Genomic DNA, 25090 nt, shown 5'->3' with positions numbered 1-25090 from the left:
ATATATATTTATATACTAAATGTTTACTTAACATATACTTAGCATAATATATATACTTAATTGATACTTGGTATATAAAGTAGATATCTTTGTTTACTACCTTCTCTTATCCCTATATCCATAATATATGGTGTACTGACTTTATATCATAGTATTTAAGTATCGTTAACTTAAATCATACTACATCATACTATTTAAGTTATGGGCTATCAAAGAGAAGAGTAAATAAACATCACCCAAGGACTTTGCATCCTCTTTCAGGGATAGGGATAATTTTTTTTCAGTTGTACCCTGGATAGTTGTATAATGTTAGATGGAGGAAGTATGACTTTCTTATTGTCTTTATTTGAAATTAAACATGGAATGTGATATTAGAAACCAAGATCTTGTTACATGCAAGTAATGAATCATGGAACTTTACATCAAAAACTTGGGATGTACTTTATGGTGACTAACATAAAAAAAATTTTTATTAAAAAAATGCAAGATCTGGGCACTGCATGTACGTATTGCTTCTAAGACATTGGTGCGCTTATATCCTGTCAGTTGACAGAGAAAAGATATGTTTTGTGTATACTAGCATGTGTATATAAACATAAATGTTTCACTGAATAGTATTTCATTGTATGGATATGCCACAGTTTGTCCACTCACCTATTGAAAGGTATCTTGGTTACTTCCAACGTGGGACATTATGAATAAAGCTGGTATAAGTATTCATATGCAGGCTTTTGTGTGAATGTTAAGTTTTCGTATAAGTTGAGTAATTACCTAGTAGTGCAGTGGTTGGATTGTATAAGACTATGTTTAGCTTTGTAAAAAACTGCTAAAGTTTGCCAGTATTTCTAACCTCAATTTATAGTAAGAAATACATTTTAATTCATGATCCAATATAAACACAAATATTCATTTAACATTTATTCACTGAGTATTTACAGTGTGCCACAATCTAGACACTGGATTTATAGTACTCACTAAAATAAATTCCCAGTTTTGATGGACATTATATTGTAGTGAGGGAATATAAAGAAAATAAGCAAGACAATTCATATGCTAAATAATACCTCTGTAAAAAGTTATAGTAGGAAAGGGAATAGTTTACAGAAAAGGAAAAACTATGGAGACAAGATAAAACAACAAATCAACACTTCCCTTGTCACTGGTGTGAAGCTGTCTGGCAGCACATGCTTTTCCCCTTCTGTAGTTATTAGTAAATACCCTCACAAGCAGCTTGCTTTCTGCTGGCAAGACCAGCAGTACACCCTTACTGTCCTACCTCAGGGGCGTATCAACACTTCAGCCCTGTGTCATAGTCCAGTCTACAGACAGCTGGATTGTCCTTTTCTTCCACCAGATGTCCTGCTGATTCATCACACTGATGATATACTGCTGGTTGAACCTATTGTTGTAAATACTGGACACATTGGTAAGGCACTTGTGGGCCTGAGGGTACGATACAATCCCACAGAAATGCAGGGGGCTGCCATCATGGTAAGATTTCTAAGGGTCCAGTGTTGGAGGAGATGCCAAGATATTCCTTCTAAGGTAAAGCATAAGTTGCTCCTCCTACCAGTAGGAAAGAGTTACAGCCATTATTGGGCCACGTTGCATTTGGGAGACAATATACACCACACTGGGACCTGCTACTCCAAGCCACTTACTAAGTGAACAGAAAAGCTACCAATTTTGAGTAGGGTCCAGAACAGGAGACTGTTCTGCAACAGATCCACACTGCCAAGCAAACCGCTGTGCCATGTGGGCTGTGTTATCCAGCAGATCTAATGTTGCTTCAAGTATCGGTAGTGGATGGTCCTGCTTAGAGCTTCTGGCAGGCACCTACATGTGAATCACAGCGCATATCCTTAGGACTCTTTAAGCAAAGCCATGCCACCCTCTGGGAACAACTATTCTCCTTTTGAGAAACAGCTTTTGGCATGCCTGATGGGCCATAATGGAGACTGAACGTTACCACAAGCTAACGAGTAACCATATAACCTGAACTGCCATCAAGAATCAGATGTTGTCTGATCCACCAGGCCATACAACTGAGTATTCAAGCAGCACTTCATCATTAAATGAAACGGCATATACAAGATTAGTCTCCAGCAGGTCCTGAAAACACAAGTATGCCCGTGACCTCTACTAATGCTATATTCTACCCTCTTACCCTCTTCAATCCACAATTATAGTCTCACGAGGAGTTTATGACCAGCTGACTGAGAAAAAGAAAAAACAAAACTCAGGGTTGAGTTAGATAATTCTACACAGTATGCAGAAATTCAACCTCACTCTAAGATGGTCCTGAAAGTCAGTGATGAAAGGAAATCATCCAACTGAGTAAAAATTTGAGCAGGGCACCTGGCTATTTATTTTGTAGGGAAGGAGAGATGGCCATAGTTACGGTTCTAAACTGATTCATGTACAGGGGCTAATGGTTTGGATGATCAAGGACTTGGAAGGAGTATGTTAGAAAACTGCTTAACCAGCTCCCACACTGCATAAGGTCAAATCCCTTTAATAAATCTCTATCTACATCTTCTCCTAATGGTTCTGCTTCTCTACTTGAACTCGCATTTACATTCTGATCATGCAGTTTAAAAACCTGTGATTTCATGAATATAACCAAGATTACGACTTCTGGTTCACAGGTAGGTACTCCTCACAATGACTGTTCCTGGGGTGCCTGGGTGGCTCAGTTGTTAAGCGTCTGCCTTCGGCTCAGGTCGTGATCCTGGGGTCCTGGGATGGAGCCCCTCACTGGGCTCCCTGCTAGGTGGGAAGCCTGCTTCTCCTTCTCCCACTGCCTCTGCTGGTGTTCTCTCTCTCGCTGTGTCTCTCTCTGTCCAGTGAATAAATGGAATCTAAAAAAAAAAAAAAAGAATGACTGTTCCTATTTATCCTCCCAGTGCCTAAAAACTTTTGTATTTTTCTGTGAGCCATTTTTCTTTCTTTTTTTTTTATTATATTATATTAGTCACCATACAGTACATCCCCGGATTCCAATGCAAAGTTCGATGCTTCATTTAGTTGTGTATAACACCCAGTGCACCATGCAATACGTGCCCTCCTTACTACCCATCACCAGTCTACCCCATTACCCCACCCCCCTCCCCTGTGAAGCCCTCAGTTTGTTTCTTATAGTCCATAGTCTCCCATGTTTCATTCCCCCTTCTGATTACCCCCCTTTCTTTATCCCTTTCTTCCCCTACCGGTCTTCCTAGTTCTTATGTTCCATAGATGAGAGAAATCATATAATTGTCTTTCTCTGCTTAACTTATTTCACTTAGCACTATCTCCTCCAGTGCCGTTCATGTTGCAGCAAATGTTGAGAATTCGTTCTTTCTGATAGCTGAGTAATATTCCATTGTATATATGGACCACAGCTTCTTAATCCAGTCATCTGTTGAAGGGCATCTCAGCTCCTTCCACGATTTAGCTATTGTGGACAATGCTGCTATGAACATTGGGGTGCATATTGTGAGCCATTTTTCTAGAGTTAAAAGTGGTCTTCCCATACTTTGTGTATAGGCTCAACTCCTAATGTGCCCTAAGCTTACAATGGAAAAGAGGAGTCATATACCCTGAGGATCCAAGCAGACCAAGAATTCCTGAGCTCCACCATCACCAATCATGTTTCCTACTCCCAAACAGCTGTCAGCAGATAGGGCCTGAATTACAGAAGTAAGCAGTAATGGGGCTTTTGGTTCATAACCCTGTAACAGGGTCATTAACACATTACTGAAAATCTATATGAAATGGGATTTACATGACAAAAAAGGATACAAACAGATTAAAGGTGATCATCCAAACTCCAGTGATCTGGCTGTCCTGGTTACTACTGTTGTATAATATTAACCATCCCAAACACACTGATGTAAAACATTCACCATTATGCTGGGGAATACAGAAAGGGTATGGTAGACACAGCTTGTCCCTGCTCCTTGATGTCTGAGGCAAAGCTGGGATGACTCAGATGTGGGCTGCATGCATCTGAAGGCTTACTTGCTACCATGCACAACATAAGGTTTGAGAAGACAAAGACTGGACTAATACAATTCCTATGCAAAACTTCCCTGTGTTTCTTGGCTTCCTTATGATATGGTAGCTTCAGTATAGTTGGAATTCTCACATGGAGGCTCAGGGCTCCAAGTACAAATGCTAATAGCAACCAAGGCAGTGAATTCTGTGGCCTTTAATGGCCAATGTTGGAAGATACAGCATCACTTCCACCATATTCTATTGCTCAGTGGAGTCACGAATGTGCCTACATTCAAAAAGAAGGGACACAGAACTGCCCTCTCAACGGGATAGGTGTCAAAAGATTTGCAAATATGTTTTGAAACCTTCACATTTAGACCTCTTAAGAGTGGCTTCTTTCAGGGTGCCTGGGTGGCTCAATCAGTTAAGTGTCTGCTTTGGCTCAGGTCATGATCTCAGGGTCCTGGAATGAAGCCCTGCATGGGGCTCCCTGACCAGCAGGGAGTCTGCTTCTCCCTCTGCCCTCCCCCCCACCATGCTTGTGCTCCCTAAAAAACAAAACAAAACAAAAAAAACCCCAGCTTCTTTCATCTTCCCAAGAGAGGTTGTATGGGAATTGGGGTGTTGAAAACATCTCAAAATACCTGAGTAGGCTTTATTACTGGCAAATACATGAGCACTCCTGCAAAGATCATGAGCGTTTGCCTAAGCTCAGCATTAAGCAGGCACTTTACATAGCGAGAGTTGCACAGGTGTACTCATATACCACAGCACGTCCCACGTGCAAGGGGTGGCCTCTCAAGTAGGACTGCCTGGGACTTCCAGGGTAAGTGAAGGTTCTATTGAATGCCTTTTTCAAGAGCCCAGGATTGTGTGTTCTGAGAAGTGACAGGAGTGCCCTGGTCACGATCAGTAATGTCTGGAACTCCAAAGGTAATAGGAGTGTCCTGCTTAGTTCCTGCATTATAGCCATAGTCCATGTAGAAACATGTTACCTTGATTTAGATTCAGCCTATACTGTGAGACAAAAGATTTCCAGAATGCTTTACCCAAGAGGGGCCAACTCTTAGGTAATGGCCCAAGAGATTGTAAAACTGTGCAGATGGGGCCATTTGTTGGCCAGGGGATCCAGTGCTAAGATGACTATTTGTGATGTTTGGCCAGTTATGCAGACTCTTGGGTCCTTCCTTTTATCAGGACATCCTGGATAAGGGATGAAAGCCAGCAACATTCCCCTGTGCTCCATCACATATGATGATGATGATGATGATGATGTCATCTGTAAAGTCTAAGAACTGCTATTGCTGTTCATTCAGTAAATCCCAAGGGGCTACCCTGGTAACAGGGTCTGTGAGAGGAGTGACCTGTTTCAGCATCACAGTATCTGGTAAGGGACTGAACACAGAAGAGGTCACCCCCTCTTGCAGCACCCAGGTTTGGCTCCATCTTGTAGCAAGGAAGCCTCCGTAGCCATGCATGGAAGGTACTGTTTCCATGATTCAAGCTATAATAGGCATTTGGGTATGGAGGGTCCCGGGCTCAGAAAGTGTGTGAGAGGCTCTATGTACTGGAGTACTCAGTATACGACCAACAACTGATGCCCTAATGGTGTATACTGCAGAGCTGAAGAAGGTAGTTTCTTGCATCAGAAGTCCATGGGCAACTTATGGCCATCATGGATGGTCTACAAACTCCAGGAGGCATGAGAGGAGATTACTACAGTCTCTATAGGGAAGAAGGACTCTAACAGGAGTGCCTGTCGATTTCAATTTGGATTGATTCTAGAGTCTGTTTTTGGAGAAGCCCCTATACAAGTTGAATCAATTTGAAAGTAAGAGCATTAGTAAAATTAAGTAAATTTTGTAAGTGGGGAATATGTTGCTTGCCAAACCCAAAAAGGATTAAAAGATGTCGTCTTTGTATTAACATTCTGTGTGCTAAGAACACACAATACAAAGACCAGTCAGTATCTGTTTCTCGACAGTGCCAGGGATGGAGCAGCCCTTGGCTTACCAATACTAATATGTAATTTGCAATATGTACGGGGAAATAAATTATCTACTTTGATGATTCTTTTGTATGTGTATGTCACTAATGAATGTGTGAAATAGTTCCTCGAGGGGAAGAGGATGTCATCAATATAACGTCATTCCTGTGCTCCTGAAAAAATGTGGATGCAATTAAGATACTGCCTGCAAAGACCGTGTGGAGGCAGAGGTGCTGAGATATCCCATTGGTAGCCTGAGAAAGGTGTGTTGTGCCCTTGTGGAGGTGAAGGCAAATTGTGGCTGAGGCTGTTGAAGAGAGCACTGAACAGAATATCAGCCAAGCCTGTAGAACAAAATACATACTGGTTGCTATTGGGATGGAGGGAGTAATTTCAGTAACAGTGGTGTTGGGTCCATCCCACTGTGAAGTGCTGTCAGTATTTCCAGGTTTAAGAACAGACTAAACTGGACTATTAAATGAAGAAACAGTAGTGATAATCACTTCCTCCCTAAACAAGCCTTTACAATGGTTTCAACTGGAGCATATAGTACACTGGGGGGGGGGTCCCATTTGTCAACCCACTTTTTAAGTGCCCAAAGTTTATATTCACTGGATCAGAACCTACTGTGGGACTGTGCTATAATTAAGTCAACAGCTGCTATGCCATGAAGAACTTAGGCAATAGTTCTATTGGTTAAGGTAAAACATATTTATCCTGAATGTCTCCGATTGTTAAGGCTGTTAAAACAAAATACCATAGACCGGGTGGCTTAAAAACAAAAGAAATTTATTTCTCACAGTTCAGCAGGTTGTCAAGTCCAAGATCAAGGCCCCAGCATTATCGGGGTCTGGTGAGGTCCTGCTTCTCGGTTCATGGATGGCTGTCCTTTCACTTTGCCCTCAAATGGGCAAAAAGCCAAGGGAGTTCCCTGGAGTCTTATAGGGCATTACTTCCATTCATGAGGGCTCCATCCTCGTAACCTAACATATCCCAAAAGCCCCACCTCCAAATACCATCATCCTGGGGTTTGGATTTCAACACATGAATTTTGAGGAAACACAAATATTTAGTCTATAGCACTATTTTATATTCAATAATTCCTCCAAGATTTTAGGGAGTAACATGATTAAATTTAGTGGAATGTCCAGATATAGCTGTAATTTGAGCCCTGCTTTAAGGCCATGAAATTTGTCAATGGTGCATTTGAGCAGACATGTAAGCTAATTCAGAAACTAAATAGTAGAGGTACAAAAGCCAATTGGTGCCCTTTTGTCTTTTGTTGTATAAATTATTTCAGTCCAAAAGCCCAATTGGGTCAATCTATGGACCTTCGTTTCTGTCATTTTGTGGTCTCCTCTTCCTGTATCTAAGTCCCTCCCTCTCCCTCATTCTTTGTCGTTTCTGTCCTTTTTGTTGTCACTTGATATACCTCAGGGGGTTTCTCTTTACTCTGATCAAATTTATGAATTTCCTTTCCCAGAGTCTCCAGTCGGGATCTTCAGGGCCGTGGGCCCACTCCATGGCAATAGTTGCTTCTTACAGATTAAAGAGCCTGGGCTTAGGTCACATTTGAATTATCCCCTTTGCTGTGGCACAGAGCGGGTGTTTTCCCCTCTACACGTGAGGATGAGGATTTCTTTCCAACATAGGCACGGGCAGCAGAGTGGAGCAGCAAGGGCGTGCTTGGCCCACAACCCAGCGGTTGACTGATTATCCTCTACGTGGCTGCTTCTTTTTTCTGCTGCACACATTTTCTTCTCTCATTTCTCTCTGTACAAATTCCCTCAGCATATTTTGGATTTCTAGCCATGCAAAGTCGCAGCTTACTGTTTTTGTCTCCACTCAGACACCTGTGGCATGGACCTGGGTGGTTAGAAGGGAAACTACCAGAGCCCAGCGGTCAGCCTCATAGGCAGCCGTCGCTTCCTCCAGGAAATGCCAGTCAATCTCCCTGGGGTCAGGGTTCGCAAACAGGTCATTTTGCCTACACCCGGGCCAAGGCCATTAAGCCCCATGCTTCCAAGGTCAGATCCTTGGAATACTGATAAAACAGCAGTGCTAAGCAAACTCCAGGTTCACTGGCTAAAGGTTTTGCATCAGAAGAGCATTTGAGGTACGTCCTCTGGTAATTTGGAAGGGGTCCCCTTTTCTTTTCTCATCAGCGTCTGGGCCACAGGACACCACAAATGTGCATCTCCAACACCCTTGGGCATCAGGTGAGTGTGCAATGGCAGCAAGGGAGGGAAGGAGCAACAGAGGAGGGGGGGGAAGGCTGCCCTTACGTGAGCAACATCTCATTAAACAACTGGAGTGCCACGCTTAATTCTCCCGGGGCTGTCCTACCTTTCCAAAATTTCACAAAGGGCCAGCTGCACGCCAACCCCAGCAGTGCACAGTAACAAACAATGGTATCATGGGCACCCTGAACAGCCAGGGATGGTCACCAGACTCTATGCAGTAACCAGAGGATTCTAGCCAGACCCTTGGAAGGTGGGGCGCAAATGTAGCTGGGGTACAGTGCTGTCACTGCTTTTACACACAGGAGCCTCACAGCCAAACTGAACCCAAAGGGAAGTCACCTGGGTAGAGCCAATTAACAGAGCTTTTTAGGGTGGGAAGACACAGTGACACCCCAGAAAGAAAGCAGTACAGTGCAGGTCAAAAGGCAGGCCTGCTGGCAACTGGCAGCTCTGTCCCAAGGGATCTTTGTCATATCACGGAATCAGTTAGTTGACAGTTAGTCAATGATAACTACATCAACTATGTCGTGACCTTAGTCTTGGATGGACTGTCCTGTTCATTATGCCAACTGTATTAACTGCCTCCTATTCACTAGGCTAGGTGGGATTCCATCTTGGTTTCAGATGTAAAAGAGTCTATTATACTAGGCCTTAATTTCAGGTCACAGTTACTATAATTTAAAATATTTTGAGTCTATAAAAACATCTCAAATGTTCATTAGTGGCAATTATATTTTCAGTGCAGAAACAGGACAAACAAGGACCTTAATACAGAAATGAGATGTTATGAAAAGAGGTAAGAAATTTATGATACTTCCAAAAAAGATAATATGGCTTATAAGAGCAGAAAAGCTGTAACTGAAAATAGGCTTTAGTGGTTGTCAATCTATGATTTCTGAGAAAGCATTCTGCCTCCCACCATGGGAAAGCAGGTACCAAATAATGTGAGTTTTTAATTTTGTAAGTACAGAAGAAAGCACCTTCACAGATTCATCCATATTGCTATAGGCAGGCAGGGTTGTTTATTTAACACACTTTATTTTTTAGGGTAGTTTTAGGGTTACAGAAAAACTGAGCAGAAAGTACAGAGTTCCTACATACCCCTTCCCTTCTACCCACCGCTATGTCCCCCGTATTCATATCTCGCATTAGTGTGAAACATTTGTTACAACTGATGAGCCAATGCTGATACATTGTGACTAAAGTCCACAGTTTACCTCAGGGTTTACCCTTTGTGTTTACACTTTATGGGCTTTGACAAATGAATGACATGTATCTACCATTATAATACCCTACAGAATCGTTTCACTCTCCTAAAAATCCTCTATAATCTACCTATTCATCCTTCCTGGCCTTGTCCCGAGCCCCTGGCAACCACTGATCTTTACTGTCTCCATATACTTGTGCCTTTATCAGAATGCACGATAGACAGAAACCAGTGTGAAGACATTTCAGATTGGCTTTTCTCATTTAGCAATATGCAAGTTAGGTTCCTCCGTGTCTTGTTACTTGATAGCTCATTCTTTTTACCACCCACTCAATCACTGTACCTTGTAACCTTGCTATAATTGCTTACCAGTGTCAACGTATTCTATGGTTGACTCCCCGGAATTTTCTACCTACAGAATCATGTTATGTGTGAATATAGACAGTTTTACCTCTTCCTTCCACAGTTTATTTCCTTTATTTGTCATACCGCATTAGTGATGACTTCCAGGAGGCTAAAAAGGAGTGGTCACAGGGGCCTCCTTCATCCTTATCTTACTGGGAAACCATCTAGTTTCTCACCATTAAGTACAATGTTAGCTATAGGGTTGCTGTAGATGTGCTTTACCAAGTTAAAGAAGTTCCCTGTATTCCTAGTATGCTGAAATTTCTTATTGTGAATGTGGGTTAAGATCTTGTGAAATGCTTTTCTGCACCTATTGATATGATCATATGATTATTTCTTCTTTTGCCTGTTGATGTGATGGGTTACATGAACTGATTATCAGATGTTGAACCAGGACTGCATACCTGGAATAAACCCCACTTGGTCATAGCGTGAAATTATATACTTTGGATTCAATTTGCTAATGACTTGTTGAGGATTTCTGCATCTAGGTTCCAAGACATATAGGTCGTCTACAGTTTCCCTTTCTTGTAATGTCCGCCTGGTTTTGCTACTACAGCAATGCCGGCCTCACAGAATGAGCTAGAAGTATTTCTTCTGCTCTTACTTTTTGGAAGAGATTGTGGAGAACTGGTATCATTTCTTCCTGAAGTGTCTGGAAGAATTCAGCAGTGAACACATTTGGGCCTGACACTCTCTGATTTGGAAGATTAAGTATTAACTCAATTTCTTTAACAGCTATATGCCTACTCAGACAGATCTTTCTGTGAGTTTTGGCAGATTGTGTCTTTCAAGGAATTGGTGCATTTTACCTAGATTATGCAATCTGTGGGCACAGAGTCATCCGTAGTATTATTATCCTTTTAACGTCCATGGAATCAGTTGTTACGCTTCTCCGTCATTTCTGATATTAGCACCTTGTATCTTCTCTTATTCTTACTTAATTTAGCTAAAAGTTTACCAGTTTCATTGACCTTTTCAAATAACTAACTTTTGGTTTTACTGATTTCCTCTATTTTCTGTTTTTAATTTCACTGATTTCTGCTTTAATTCTTATTTCTCTTGTTTCACTTACTCTGGATTTAATCAGCTCCTTTTCCTAGTTTCCTAAGATGGAAACTTAGACTCTTTGTGCAAGTTAAGACCATTAGTTTGTGTTACCTGTTTTATGTAATCTGACTGATCATATAATCTGGCATACCACCTTTATACCATGTCAGTCAATAAAAGCCCCACTCTAGCTTCACCCTGGTTCTGCTCCAGTCTCCACCCACTTTCTTCTCACAGAGCCAAAAATCTCCAAGGGCTCAGATCTGTCTCTGGTTACATCGGCCTCTGCCTTAGAGGGCAGTTACTTACAGAGGGTCTGTACAAAATTTAGGCTGAGGGCTAGAGGACTCACATATGTACACTCAAGGCACCTCCTGGCTTGACATGAACCATAGGTGAAAGGGGAAAATGAGACTAGGGACTAGATAGCCCTCTGCACTGAACACATTCTATTTGCCACTTTTTTTTCATTTGTACATTTTAAGTGGTTACCTATTAGCTCTGTGGGCCTCCTTTCAAAAGGTTGCTCAGCCCTAACACACAAGGGAGATGTGCCTGATACTGCTAAATTAGGGATGTCTAGTCTCTGTTCACAATTTATTAAGTTGCATTATGCATATAAAGCACATATAGTTTATATAAGGTACCATATGTGATACATAAGTCCTGTAAACTTAAGGGACACTTCACATAAGCATTTAAGGCTGTGGCCCTAATTATTCAATTTATCTCTACTTTTAAAAAGCTTCATATTCCCATGATTGCCAGGATGAGGCCTGCAGAAAGGGTATGATTATTAACACAAGGGAACTTCTTGTGATGAAATCCTGGTTCCTTTGTAATCTTAATGCAACAGAGACTCCAGGTTCCTTTTTGATTTTGTAACCTGTGTAGATGGTTACTCAAACTATTAAGGAATAAAATTTCACAGAACTACACGTACACACAAAGTGCATGTAAAAACTGTTGAAGTGGGAATAAGGACTATATGTTACTTAGTACTGTGGTACCATCAATTTCCTGTGCCTGACAATATCCCGTGGTTGTGGAAGATGGCATTAGAGGAAGCTTGGTGTAGGGCACGTGAGAATTCTATGTACTACTGCAACTTCTTATAAGTCTATCTTTTCACTTTACTACTTTTTTTGGGGGGGGGGTTTAAAGCTTTACATGGCACAATACACGTCCATAAATTATAACTTCTCAAGATTTCCTAAAGATAAATATAGCACCAAAACCCAAAACACGACTTCTAATGTTATATTACTTCTAAAAATCTTCACGCTATATTCCTCAAATTGAAAGGTTTCTCTTTAATATAAAATCTGACATAACCTAGTTTGTATTTTTGCCAAAAAAAAAAAACTTTTGCAAAATAAAATCTGTAAGGTTTTGTACCAGTATTTGCTTGGTGACATTCAATGGAACATTACTTAACAAGACTATCCTGTGTTTGTTGCAGTCTACTTTGGAGTAAAATAAGGCCAGTTTGTGTGGAAGAAGAATCTTGAACACTCAGGGTGTCAACAGAGCTTCCGCCAGTGTGAATTCTCTGAAGTGTAATGGGCATTGAACTGCAGCTCGACACTCCTAACATCCACTTCAATCATAAGGTTTTTGTCCTGCGTGTGTTCTCTGATGCACAATGAGGTTTGACTTCTGAGAGAAGGTTTTTCCACATGTGTTACATTCATAGGGCTTCTCCCCTGTGTGTGATCTCTGATGTTTAGCAAGGTCTGATTTACGGTAAAATATTTTCCCACATTCATTACACTGACAAGACTTCTCTCCTGTGTGGGCTCTGTGATGCACTGTGAGGGAAGATTTGTGACTGAAGGATTTCCCACATTCGTTACATTCATAGGGTTTCTCCCCTGTGTGTTTTCTCTGATGTAAAATAAGTCCTGACTTCACACAGAAAGATTTTCCACATTCATTACATTTATAGGGCTTTTCTTCTGTATGAGTTCTCTGGTGGACAATTAGAGCTGACTTATGACAGAAAGCCTTTCCACATTCATTACACTCATAGGGTTTCTCACCTATGTGAATTCTCTGGTGCTGAGTGAGCTGAGACTTCTGGCAGAAGGTTTTCCCACATTCGTTACATTCATAGGGTTTCTCCCCCGTGTGTGTTCTATTATGTTTTGTTAGGTATGATTTATTATAGAAGATTTTCCCACATTCGTTACATTCAAAGGGTTTCTCCCCTGTATGTGTCCGATAATGCTGAGAGAGGGTAGACTTATGGCTGAAGAATTTCCCACATTCAGGGCATGCAAAGGGCTTCTCCCCTGTGTGAGTTCTCTGATGTACTGTGAGGTCAGACTTCAAGCAGAAGGTTTTCCCACATTCATAACATTCATAAGGTTTCAACCCTGTATGAATTATCTGATGCCTGGTGAGTACTGACTTGTGGTAGAAAGTTTTCCCACATGCATTACATTCGTAGGGTTTATCTCCTATGTGAGTTCTCTGATGTTGTGTAAGATGTGACTTCTGACAGAAAGATTTCCCACAGTCAGGACATTCAAAGGGTTTCTCACCTGTATGAGTTCTCTGATGCACTGTAAGGTGTGAGTTCATACAGAAAGATTTGCCACATTCATAGCATTCATAGGGTTTCAGCCCTGTGTGTGTTCTCTGGTGTTTAGTGAGGTCTGACTTCTGGTAAAAGGTCTTCCCACATGCATTACACTGATAGGGTTTCTCCCCAGTATGTGTTCTCTGGTGTAATGTGAGGGCTGACTTGTGGCTGAAGGCTTTCCCACATTCACTGCACACATAGGGTTTCTCCCCTGTGTGTGACCTCTGATGTTTGGTGAGGTTTGACTTCTCCCAGAAAGTTTTCCCACATTCATTACACTGAAAGCGCTTCTCTCCTGTGTGTATCCTCTGATGTCGAGTGAGGTGGGACTTCTCCCAAAACGCTTTCCCACATTCATTACATTCAAAGTGTTTTTCTCCTTTATCAGTTTTCTGAAGTTGTGAAAGGCATAAATTCCTCCTGAAATTATTTCCACTTTCATTACATTCATAGTGTTTCATATGTGCCCCATGATGTTTCAGAAGGGTAGACTTCACACATAAGGATTTTCCACAACTAAATCCATAGTGATTTTCCTTTGAGGAATTTATCTGATGGAATAAGGAGGAGTTATCAAAGAAGGTTCTCCCATATTCATTACATTCACAGTCATTCCCTTTTGTGATCTCTCTCTTGTATGTACTGAATATTGCCTTTTCAAGGAAAGTTTCCTGATAAATGTTATAATCAAAATTTTGCTCTAGAGTTTGAATCTTCTTATGATGAATAGAGTCCTCATCATGACTAAAAGTTTTCCCATTTTTAAAAAATTCACTTTTCTCTCTAGTATGAGTTTTCTCATGTTTAATACTGAGTAGCAATTTTCCACAGGCATTAAATTCATCAGTCTTTTTTCCTAAATAGTTTTTCTTATTGATAAACAATTCTGAAATACAGTTGAAACTCACTCCACATGAGTCACACTGACAGAGGGTTTTTCTGGGAGGAAAAGTATGTGTGTCCAAGTTAAGTGGTCTTCCTACATTACCTCGCTCTTTAGTTAGCGTTTTATTATTGATGAATGCAACTTCCCACACATGTTTAGGCTGGTTTTCATGGCTCCTTTCTTTTGTGTGATCGGTTTCCCAGATTTCTAAAAATAAGAAAAATTAACCTTACATATAAATATTAACACATTTTTTATGGAATGCAAAGTATATACAAATGCCCTGTTATGGCTGATTTGGATTTCTTGTCTAGTCTCCAGAGAAGAAAATAACTGTAAGTACATATTTTTTCTATTCTTGAGTTTGACATGAAAAAACAAAAATGAAAATAAGAAACAAAAAGCCTGGCACAGTGGAAAAAGGGAGTGGACACTGGCAATTACAACACATACATCTGCATCCCAACATCTGAAGAGTAACGGCACCCATTAAACTCTGAATGTGTCCATCTATCCTCCAAAAAAATGTATGGATCAATGTTTAAGGAGAGCAAATAAAATTACCTACAACAACCCACGACTTCAGCCTAGCTAGGAGATACAAAATACTACTAACTTCAAATCGCCACTAAGGAAAGAAACATTTAATACAGAAGAAACTGATAATGAGCCCGTATCCATTGAAAGTCAGCTAGAGACTGTGACAACCACACACAAAGAAGAGACAGAGAACTTGAGATATTAAATGCAAATAAAATCATTCACAGAAACGGGAAGTCCCGCTATGAGTGGGAAAATACTAAGATGACATCTCAGTTCTGATACATGACAGCTCAGACCACTGGGAACTCCAGAAGAAGGGACCTGCAGTATATGGGAACTAAGGACACAAGGGCTGATCCAGGTGAGGAATAAAACTGTAAAAAGGACAAAGTGATGTTAGAATAGACTTAAATTACAAGGAGCTGGTTATGAACCGAACTGTCCCTCTCCCAAATCCACGTGTTGAAGCCCTAATCCCCAGTGTGACTATATCTGGAGACAGAGCCTTTAAGGAGGCAATTAAGGTTGAATTAGGTCATCGGTGTGTAGCGCTAATGTGATAGGAATGGCATCATTATTAGAAGCAGATGAGGCACCAACTTGCTTGCTCCTGCTGTGTGCACAGAAAAAAAGCCATGTGAGGCTGCAGTGAGAAGGTGCTGTCTGCAAGCTGAGGAGACAGGGTTCACCAGAAACCAACCTTGCTGGCACCTGCACCTTGGCCTTACAGACTCCAGAAGTGTGAGAAAACAAATTTGTTACTTACATCACCCAGTCTGTGGTGTTTTGTTACAGCACTCCAGGCAGACTAATAGCCCAAAGAGAAAAGAAACTTCACGGAAATGTTAATAATTATTAGCATTGAAAAAAAGGCATAACAACAGAGCAGAAAGAAGAATGACAATAAAACTAAAGAAGAAGAACTGGATCACAAAGAAGGCCCTGGATAAAGAAGGTAGTCTACAAAATAAATAAAAATTTTAAAATAAAAGTATACATATATGTAGAATTATAGTCTCTACATAGAAAAAAATAACAATACTAAAGACCATAATCTAAGAAAATTGCCCAAAAGAAGACCTCATCCACATATTCTAAGGGACCACCATGAACCTGGGCAAGCTGAAATAGTCCTCTCTAAGGCATACTTTATTTTATTGTTATTTTTAAAAGATTTTATTTATTTATTTGAGAGAGAGAGAGAGAACACAGCAGAAGGGCAGGCAGAGGCAGAGGGAGAAGCAGACTCCCCACAGGGCAAGGAGGCCAATGCGGGGCTTGATCCCAGGACCCTGGGATCATGACCTGAGACAAGGGCAGATGCTTAACCAACTGACCTTCCTTCTCATCCAACATGAATTTCACACACGTGTTAGATACGCATGTGTATGCACACACACAAAATCGAACATGTATGAAATTTACATATCACATGATAAATACATATTACTTATAATACATATTCCATATAAAAGGAATTTCATGTATGTATTTGTGTGTTAGATATACACACACACAAACACACAAATTACTTGTGTTGCGTAAGAAAGGTCTCAATTATGTTGGCTGTTTTCACCTTAGAAAACAAGAAAAAAAAAACACTAGAAAACAGAAAATTAAACCTAAAAGTAAGAGAAGGAATAAAGATCAAATGGAAAATGAAATCATACATACTTTGTTCCCTATATAAAAATTTCCTATATGTAAATTTCCCACAAATTCAGTTTGCATGAACATTCAGATCAAAGTAGTTTCTAATTTCCCCTTTGAATTATTCTCTGAACCATTAAGTTAAGTAAAAGTGTGCTATTAAGTTTCTAACTACTTAGGAAATTTTATAGCTCTTTCTATTATTGATTTCTAATTTAGGTAGATTTAACTCCACTCTGATAAGAGAAAATATTTTATATGACTTGACTCCTTTTAAATGAATTGAGATTTGTTTTAGGTCTTGGAATATGATCTACCTTGGTTTATGTTCATGTGTTCCTGAAAAGAATGTGTATTTCACTGGTTTACCTGTGTGTGTGCGGGGGTATTTTATAAATGTCAATTAGGTCAATTTGGTTACTCAGTTTTCTTCAAGTCTACTTCAGCTCTGCTTATTTTCCATCTCCTTCTTCTACTAATCATCAGGAGAGGGATGTTGAAACATCAGACTATAACTGTGCATCTGTTTCTCCTTCAAGTTCCAGGTTTTCCTTCATATACTTTGAAAAACTTATCTGCAGCATAAGAGTACACAATTAAGTTTTCTTGATAAATTTATCTCTGTCAGTATGAAAAAAAAATCCTTCTTTCTCTGACAATATTCTTGGCTTTGATATCCATTTCATCTAATACTGACACAGAACTACAGCCTTTTGAATAATTTTACCACTGTGTATCTTTTATCCATCCATTTGATGTTCAACCTATTTGAATCTTTGAATCTAACATGTTTCTCTTAAGAGGTGCCATATGCTTGAATCTTACCCTTTTAATTTATCTCACTTAGCAATCTCTGCCTTTTAAATGGGGGTAAAGTAGTGAAGAAAACAGGCAAAAAAATCTCCGCTTTCCGAGGTTTACATTCTAATGGAGAGACAGTAAAGACACATGTAATATGCTACATGAATTAAGTACGACTTAGAAAACTATCTTTTGCCAATGATTTGCAGTGGGAGATGTAACCAAAGATCGAGTTCCCACATAGGTAAGTTATCCTCTAAGCTGTCCTTGAGCTAAACAGACCTAATTACCATAGACTCATTGTGTATCTCAATCATTTTGTGGGTTCTAAGTATTAAAGGGGTAATGTGACTTATTGAAAACAAAAACAAACACACCATCAAACCCCACAGGAATCCTAACTAGAATTAACTGAATCTGCACATGAATTTAGGGAGGAATACATCTTTATGATGCTGGCCCTTCCAATAATCAACAACAACACTATTCATATATATAAAACTTCTTTAAGTTTTTCAATACCATTTTAAACTTCTTATATAAGAATATCATGTGTCTTATGCTATATCAAGTTTTAAGAAACACTCAGAAATACACCTAATTGTAAACCACAGCGTCACCTTGAGAGAGGTGCCACACTGTTCTGGCTCCTAGCTCCAGGGCAACAGTGCAGCACTTTTACCCAGAGACACAGGCAGAACAGAGAGCTATGAAGTTCTTCTCATGAACATAAGGCCACCTTCAAAAACAATGAAATTTCAGTTTAAGCAACTAAGAAGAAGCTGGTACCTCCATTAGAGCAACAGGGTAAATCACAGACCAACTAAAATTATACCAGAAAGAACAAGGGAAAGAGACAATTAAGGAACGGTAACCTAGCTATAGATTTTTTTTTTCTTATCTACCAGAAATATTTACACAAACACACTTATAACAGATCAGGATTTTCTATGGAAATAATCTTCTCAAATTATGTTTTCTAGGAGATGATTTCAAAAACAGTGGCATGAAGGGCAATATTAAAGACCACTCTCTGAAAGGGCCCAAGTTTGGACCAATCCATGGAGCAATACATGACCCAGGACAATGCTGGAAACAACAGAGCAATGGGCCAACAATTAGCAGAGGCTAAAAGCAAGGTGTGACATGAACAGAGGCAGAGAAGTTAACACAGAGATCACTGAAAGAGATTGTGCCAATCAGGGTTCTCCAGAGAAAGAGAGCCAATAACCATGTGTGTGTGGGGGGGGCGGATAAAGAGGTTTATTAAAGGAACTGGATTATGTATTCATGCAGGTCAAGAAGCCCCCAATCTGCTGTTCGAAAGCTGGAGAACCAGGAAAGCCAGTGGTATAATTCAGTCTGGTCAAAAAGCCTGAGAACTAGGAGAGGTGATGGTATAACTGCTAGTAAAGATTGAAGGCTTGAAAACTAGAGGGCCAGTGGTGTAAGTCCCAGAGCCCAAAGGCCAGAGAACCAGGAACACTGATTTTGCCATGGACAACCTGGCACATGAAGAGAGAATTCGCCCTTCTTTGCCTTTTCATTCCATTCAGGCCCTCAAAGAATTAAATGCTATCTGACCATATTGGTGAGGGTGGATCTCTTTACTCAGTCTACTGAACCAAATGCTGCTTCCAGAAACACCCCCCCAAGACACACCCAAATATAATATTTTACCAGCTCTCTGGTCATCCGTTAGGCCACTGAGGTTGACACACAGTATTAATCATCATAGAGACACTCAAAGAGCACCCCCTGTAATACTACAGTCATTCTAATAACAGTGTGCATGCCCAAGGCAGAGCCCTCTGACAAGAGACATCAGAGACAGTACACTGTGGGAGGAAAGGACTTAAGTCAAATAACCCAATCAAGTTATTAAACGAATAAATGAGCAAGCAAAAATAACAACAGGCCCCAGAGAAAGAAGGAATCAGTATGAGACTAGGTACAAAAGATCTAAAATATCCTTTTGTCAAAAAAAAAAGATTCACAATATAAACAGGAAAATTTCACAAAAATGGGAGAAACAGCAGGCAACCAACTGCCCTTGAGAGAGTCCAGACAGCGGATTAGCAGATCTCAAAGCAGCTATTACAAACATGCCCAAAAGGCAACCATGTTTAAGAAAGGAAAGGAACGTGCTGATGATGCCTCATCACAGAGAGAATATCAAAAAAACAGAAAAGAATAAAACAAAAATTCTAAATTTGAACATTATAATACATGCACCGTAAATTCATTAGACAAGGCTCAACAGCTGATTGAAGGTTATAGAAGAAGAATTAGTAAGCTTGAAGATAGACCAATACATATAATTTAAACAAAAGAACTAAGAATGAAAAAAACTGAACAAAGCCTCTAATAAATGAAAGACAGCATTATCTGCACCAACGTATTCATAATGGGAATATCCAAAGAAAAGAAGGAAGAGCAAGGGGAGAAAAATTATTCAACAAAACAATGGTGAAATCCTTCAAATTTATGAGAAAAACAATATGCAAATTCAAGAAGATAAATAAACTCCATGTGAGATAATCAGAGATCCATGCCAAGATGCATCATAGTAAAAATATTTAAAAAGAAAGACAAAAAGAAAACTTAAGTATCAAGAGAAATACAACTCATCACATACAAGAGAACTCGTTAGATTAACACCTGACTTTTTAACAGAGTCAGTAGAGAGGAGGAGGTAGGGTGACATATTGTGAGCTGGAAAAAAAACCCCAAAATAGCAGAAATGTTTTCAAAACTGAAGGCAAAATACATAAACCCACACATTTCCAGTCATTAGTTCAAGTCCACAAAGATTGCAGGTAAAAGTAACTGTGTAATTTATAAAAGACAGCATAAAGACATATTTCTTCTCCTAACCATTGCCCAAGGCCATGCAACAACCAATATATATATAATTATATTGTTAGGTTTGTAACAATACTTGACAATAGGAAAGACAAGGCAGAAAAACAAAGGTATACTGGAGTAAGGAGATGAACGTGAATGGTAAATTGAATTCACAGCAACAAATGAAATGAAGCGGAAATGGTCAATAAGAACGTTAATATAACAAACTCCATAAATAAATACTTGCTATCCTTTCTTTTCTCTGTTTCTTTAAGAGACATCAAATTATATAAAGTAGTAATTCCAACAATGTACTGTTGGAATTTAAACAAATACAGATCTACTATGCACAAAAGTAGTATCACAAAAATGGAGTAGAACTGGGTGTTTACCCCAAAGATACAGACGTAGTAAAGAGAAGGGCCATATGCACCCCAATGTTCATAGCTGCATTGTCCACAATAGCCAAATCATGGAAGGAGCCGAGATGCCCTTCAACAGATGACTGGATTAAGAAGCTGTGGTCCATATATACAATGGAATATTACTCAGCTATCAGAAAGAACGAATTCTCAACATTTGCTGCAACATGGACGGCACTGGAGGAGATAATGCTAAGTGAAATAAGTCAAGCAGAGAAAGACAATTATCATATGATTTCTCTCATCTATGGAACATAAGAACTAGGATGATCGGTAGGGGAAGAAAGGGATAAAGAAAAGGGGGGTAATCAGAAGGGGGAATGAAACATGAGAGACTATGGACTATGAGAAACAAACTGAAGACTTCAGAGGGGAGGGGGTGGGGGAATGGGATAGACTGGTGATGGGTAGTAAGGAGGGCACGTATTGCATGGTGCACTGGGTGATACGCAACTAATGAAGCATCAAACTTTACACCGGAATCTGGGGATGTACTGTATGGTGATTAACATAATATAATAAAATAAAATTTAAAAAAATGGAGTAGAATAAATAGAATTATATAGGAATGGCATTTCTATATTTCAGTGTAGATAAGGGGGTATAAATCTGAAGTAGACTCTGAAAAGGTAAATTTAATAGGTAAATCTTATAACAACCATTAGGAAGATAATTCTTAAGTGAAACTGTCATTGAAGAAATTAAAATATTATGCTAAAACATACTCACTTAATGAAAAAGGAGGCAGTAATAAAAGACCTATAGGATCAAAAAGGCATAAGGCAGATAAACACCAAAAAGTAAAATGGCAAGAGTAAATCCAAGCATACCAACAACAGAAAACTGGGAATGGATTTAGAAATCCAATCAAAAAGCAGCAAATGTCAGGATGTATAAAATATGTAAATGCAAGCACATGCTGTCTACAAGATTCAAAGCACAAATAAATAGAAAAATTTAAAAACAGAGAAAAATATATCAAGTACACAACATTTATAAGAAGGCTACAAGAGCTATATTGGTATCAGGCAAAAATCTATTTTTACACAAAAAAGTGTTATGGGAGATAAAGTGGACATTATACAACGAAACAAGTCAATCAGTAAAGGAGACATAGGGGCGCCTGGGTGGCACAGCAGTTAAGCGTCGGCCTTTGGCTCAGGGAGTGATCCCGGCGTTGTGGGATCGAGCCCCACATCAGGCTCTTCCGCTATGAGCCTGCTTCTTCCTCTCCCACACCCCCTGATGTGTTCCCTCTCTCGCTGGCTGTCTCTATCTCTGTCGAATAAATAAATAAAATCTTTTTTTAAAAAAAAAAAAAAGTAAAGGAGACATAAATCCAAGCAATTATATGCTGCTAAAAACAAAAATCTCAAATGCATGAAGCAAACACTGACAGAAGTCAAAGGAAAAACACACACGTCAACAATAATAGAGACTTTAATATCCCACTTTAAATTTATAAAAGATAAAACAATGGGAGAATACAAACAAGAGAAAAAAAGTTAAAACAACACTATAAAGTAACCTAGACCTAACAGATACCTATATAAGACAATCCACTCAAAAAGAGAGGAATACATATTCTTCAAAAGATGAAACATTCCCCAGGATAGATTTCAAAAGGTTCTCCTACTACAATGGAAGGAAATTATAAGTCAGTAATACAAAGTGATTTTGAATTCATAAATGAAGGATTAAACAGCACATTCCTGAATAGAACAGAAGGAAAAAATAACAAGGAAACTTAGAAAATGCCTTGAGTAAAAATGGAGATCTAATATACCAAAACTTACCAGATACACACAAAACAGTACTTAGAAGATAATTTATACCCACAATAACCATATTAAGAAAAAAGAATCCTGATGGCTCAGTCGATTAAGCATTTGACTCTTGATTTCGGATCAGGTCATGAACTCAGGGTCATGAGATTGAGCCACACTCAGTGCAGAGTCGGCTTGGAATTCTCTCTCTCCTGCTCCCGTTGCTCCTTCCCCCCCCCCAGCTTACACAGGTGCATGGGCGCTCTCTCTCTCTCTCTCTCTCCCCCCTCAAATAAATAAATGAGCTCTCTCACTTTCTCAAATAAACTCTTAAAAAAAAATGATCCCAAATCAATAACCTGCTTTGCACATCTGAGAACAATGAAAAAAAAAAAAAAGCAATACCAATCCAAAACAAGCAGGGATAGAAAATGAAAGGAGTAAAAATTAATAAAACAGCAAAGAGAAGCAAAAAATGATTATCTGAAAACATCAAGAAACCTGACAAACCTGTATTTAGACTGACATGAAAATAAGAGACATGAGATTCAAATTACTAGGAGAACGAGTTAAGATGGCAGAGGAGTAGGGGACCCCTTTTTCAGCCGGTCCCCTGAGTCGAGCTGGATAGGTACCAGACCAGCCTAAACACCCACGAAATCAGCCTGAGACGCAGGCAGATACATCTGGATCTCTACAAATGAACATCTCCAGTGCTGAGTATTGAGGTATGAAGTGGGGAGCTGTGAAGCCGCGCACAGGTATCGGAAGATAAACGGAAGGGGGAGGGAGCCGCTGCGTTCGGGTGCCGGGAAGCGGTAGCCACCTGCACGGGGGAGCGGGCGGACTCGTAGACTGGCACCTGCGAGAGAGAGCAGACTGAGACCCTGAGCCGGGGAACGCGCGCCACCAGACTGAAACAGAGCTCTGGTGCGCTCACTGGAACCAGACTAAGACCGGGAGCTCCAGGAGCGCATGGGGGCAGCTGGCGGTGTTAGAAACACAAAGGACAGAGACGCTCCAGCCCTGGAAGTGAGGGCTGGGACGCCGGTTGTGGGGGCGCACATCCCGGGATGCTGCAGGGTTGAGCAGCACCAACAGAATCAGAGTTAAAGTGGCCAGAACATCAGTGGAGAATGGTCCGCAATCCCTCTGTTCTGAGACAGAGCCTGAGATTCGGCCGCTGCTGCTCTGACTCTCAGAAGAGGCACAGCAAACCACCAGGGAAAGCTGCCACAGAACAAAAGCCTGGAAATACCGGCTCACAGTGCGCCCATCCCCAACCCCCCTCGCAGGGGACACGGAGACTCTACCCAAACAGGGTTGCCTGAGTATCAGCGTGGCAGGCCCCTCCCCCAGAAGGCAGGTTGAAAAATCAAGAAGCCCACATCCCTAAGGTCCCGATAAAGCAAGTGCACACTGCCTGGGTCCTGGTCAATAATCTGGGCTCTGGACAACCCCGCAACCTCTCCTCATCAGAATGATGAGAAGGAGAAATCCCCCCCAGCAAAGAAAAGACAATGGAGTCTGTGGCCTCTGCCACAGAACTAATGGATGTGGATATAACCAAATTATCAGAAATGGAGTTCAGAGTAACAATGGTCAAGATGATGTGTAGACTCGAAAAAAGTATTAACGAAAATGTTACTGAGAATATAGAATCTCTAAGGGCGGAAATGAGAGCGAATCTGGCAGAAATTAAAAATTCTATGAGCCAAATGCAGTCAAAACTAGAGGCTCTGACGGCCAGGGTGAATGAGGCAGAAAAACGTATCGGTGAATTGGAGGATGGGTTAGTAGAAGAGAAAACTAAAATAGAAATTTGGCTCAAAAAAATCCAAACTTAAGAATGTAGGTTACGGGAGATTACTGACTCAATGAAACGTTCCAATGTCAGAATCATCAGCATCCCTGAGGGGGTGGAGAAAAAGAGAGGTCTAGAAGAGATATTTGAACAAATTTTAGCTGAAAACTTCCCTAATCTAGCAAAGGAAACAAGCATTTGTGTCCAAGAGGCAGAGAGGACCCCACCCAAGCTCAACCACGACAAACCTACACCATGTCACGTCATAGTGCAATTTGCAACTATTAGATCCAAGGATACAGTATTGAAAGTGGCCAGGGCAAGGGAATTTCTCACATACCAAGGAAAAGGTATCAGAATTATGTCAGACCTGTCTACACAGACCTGGAATGAGAGAAAGGGTTGGGGGGGCATTTATAAAGCTCTTTCAGAGAAAAACATGCAGCCGAGGATCCTTTATACAGCAAGGCTGTCATTCAGAACTGATGGAGAGATAAAACCTTCCAGAACGCGAGTCACTGACCAATTTCATAACCATGAAAACAGCCCTACAGGAGATATTAAGGGAGGTTCTATAAAAGTAAAAAGGCCCCAAGAGTGATACGGAACAGAAAGTCACAATCTATAGAAACAAAGACTTTACTGGCAACATGGCATCATTAAAATCATATCTCTCATTAATCAGTCTCAATGTAAATGGCCTAAATGCTCCCATAAAATGTCACAGGGTTGCAGATTGGATAAAAAGACACGATCTATCCATTTGCTGTCTACAAGAGACTCACTTTGAACCTAAAGATACAGTCAGACTGAAAGTAAAGGGATGGAATACCATCTTTCACAGCAATGGACCTCAAAAGAAAGCTGGGGTAGCAATTCTCATATCAGACAGATTGGATTTTAAACTAAAGACT

General features: G+C 40.2%; 1 protein-coding gene across 1 annotated transcript in view; it reads right to left on the bottom strand.

The window, feature by feature from the left end:
* Positions 1 to 25090, bottom strand: part of LOC100477285 (zinc finger protein 33B) — a 96051-nt gene that overhangs the window by 33429 nt on the left and 37532 nt on the right. The window contains exon 5 of the mRNA XM_034663565.1: positions 12475 to 14550. Coding sequence (XP_034519456.1) covers positions 12475 to 14550 — 2076 coding nt within the window. The remainder of the gene's footprint in view (positions 1 to 12474; positions 14551 to 25090) is intronic.

This window comes from Ailuropoda melanoleuca, chromosome 6 (genome assembly GCF_002007445.2).
Source record: "Ailuropoda melanoleuca isolate Jingjing chromosome 6, ASM200744v2, whole genome shotgun sequence".
Taxonomy (NCBI): Eukaryota; Metazoa; Chordata; class Mammalia; order Carnivora; family Ursidae; genus Ailuropoda; species Ailuropoda melanoleuca.
Note: the sequence above shows the minus strand (reverse complement) of the source record. Positions and strands in the feature narration are given on the sequence as shown.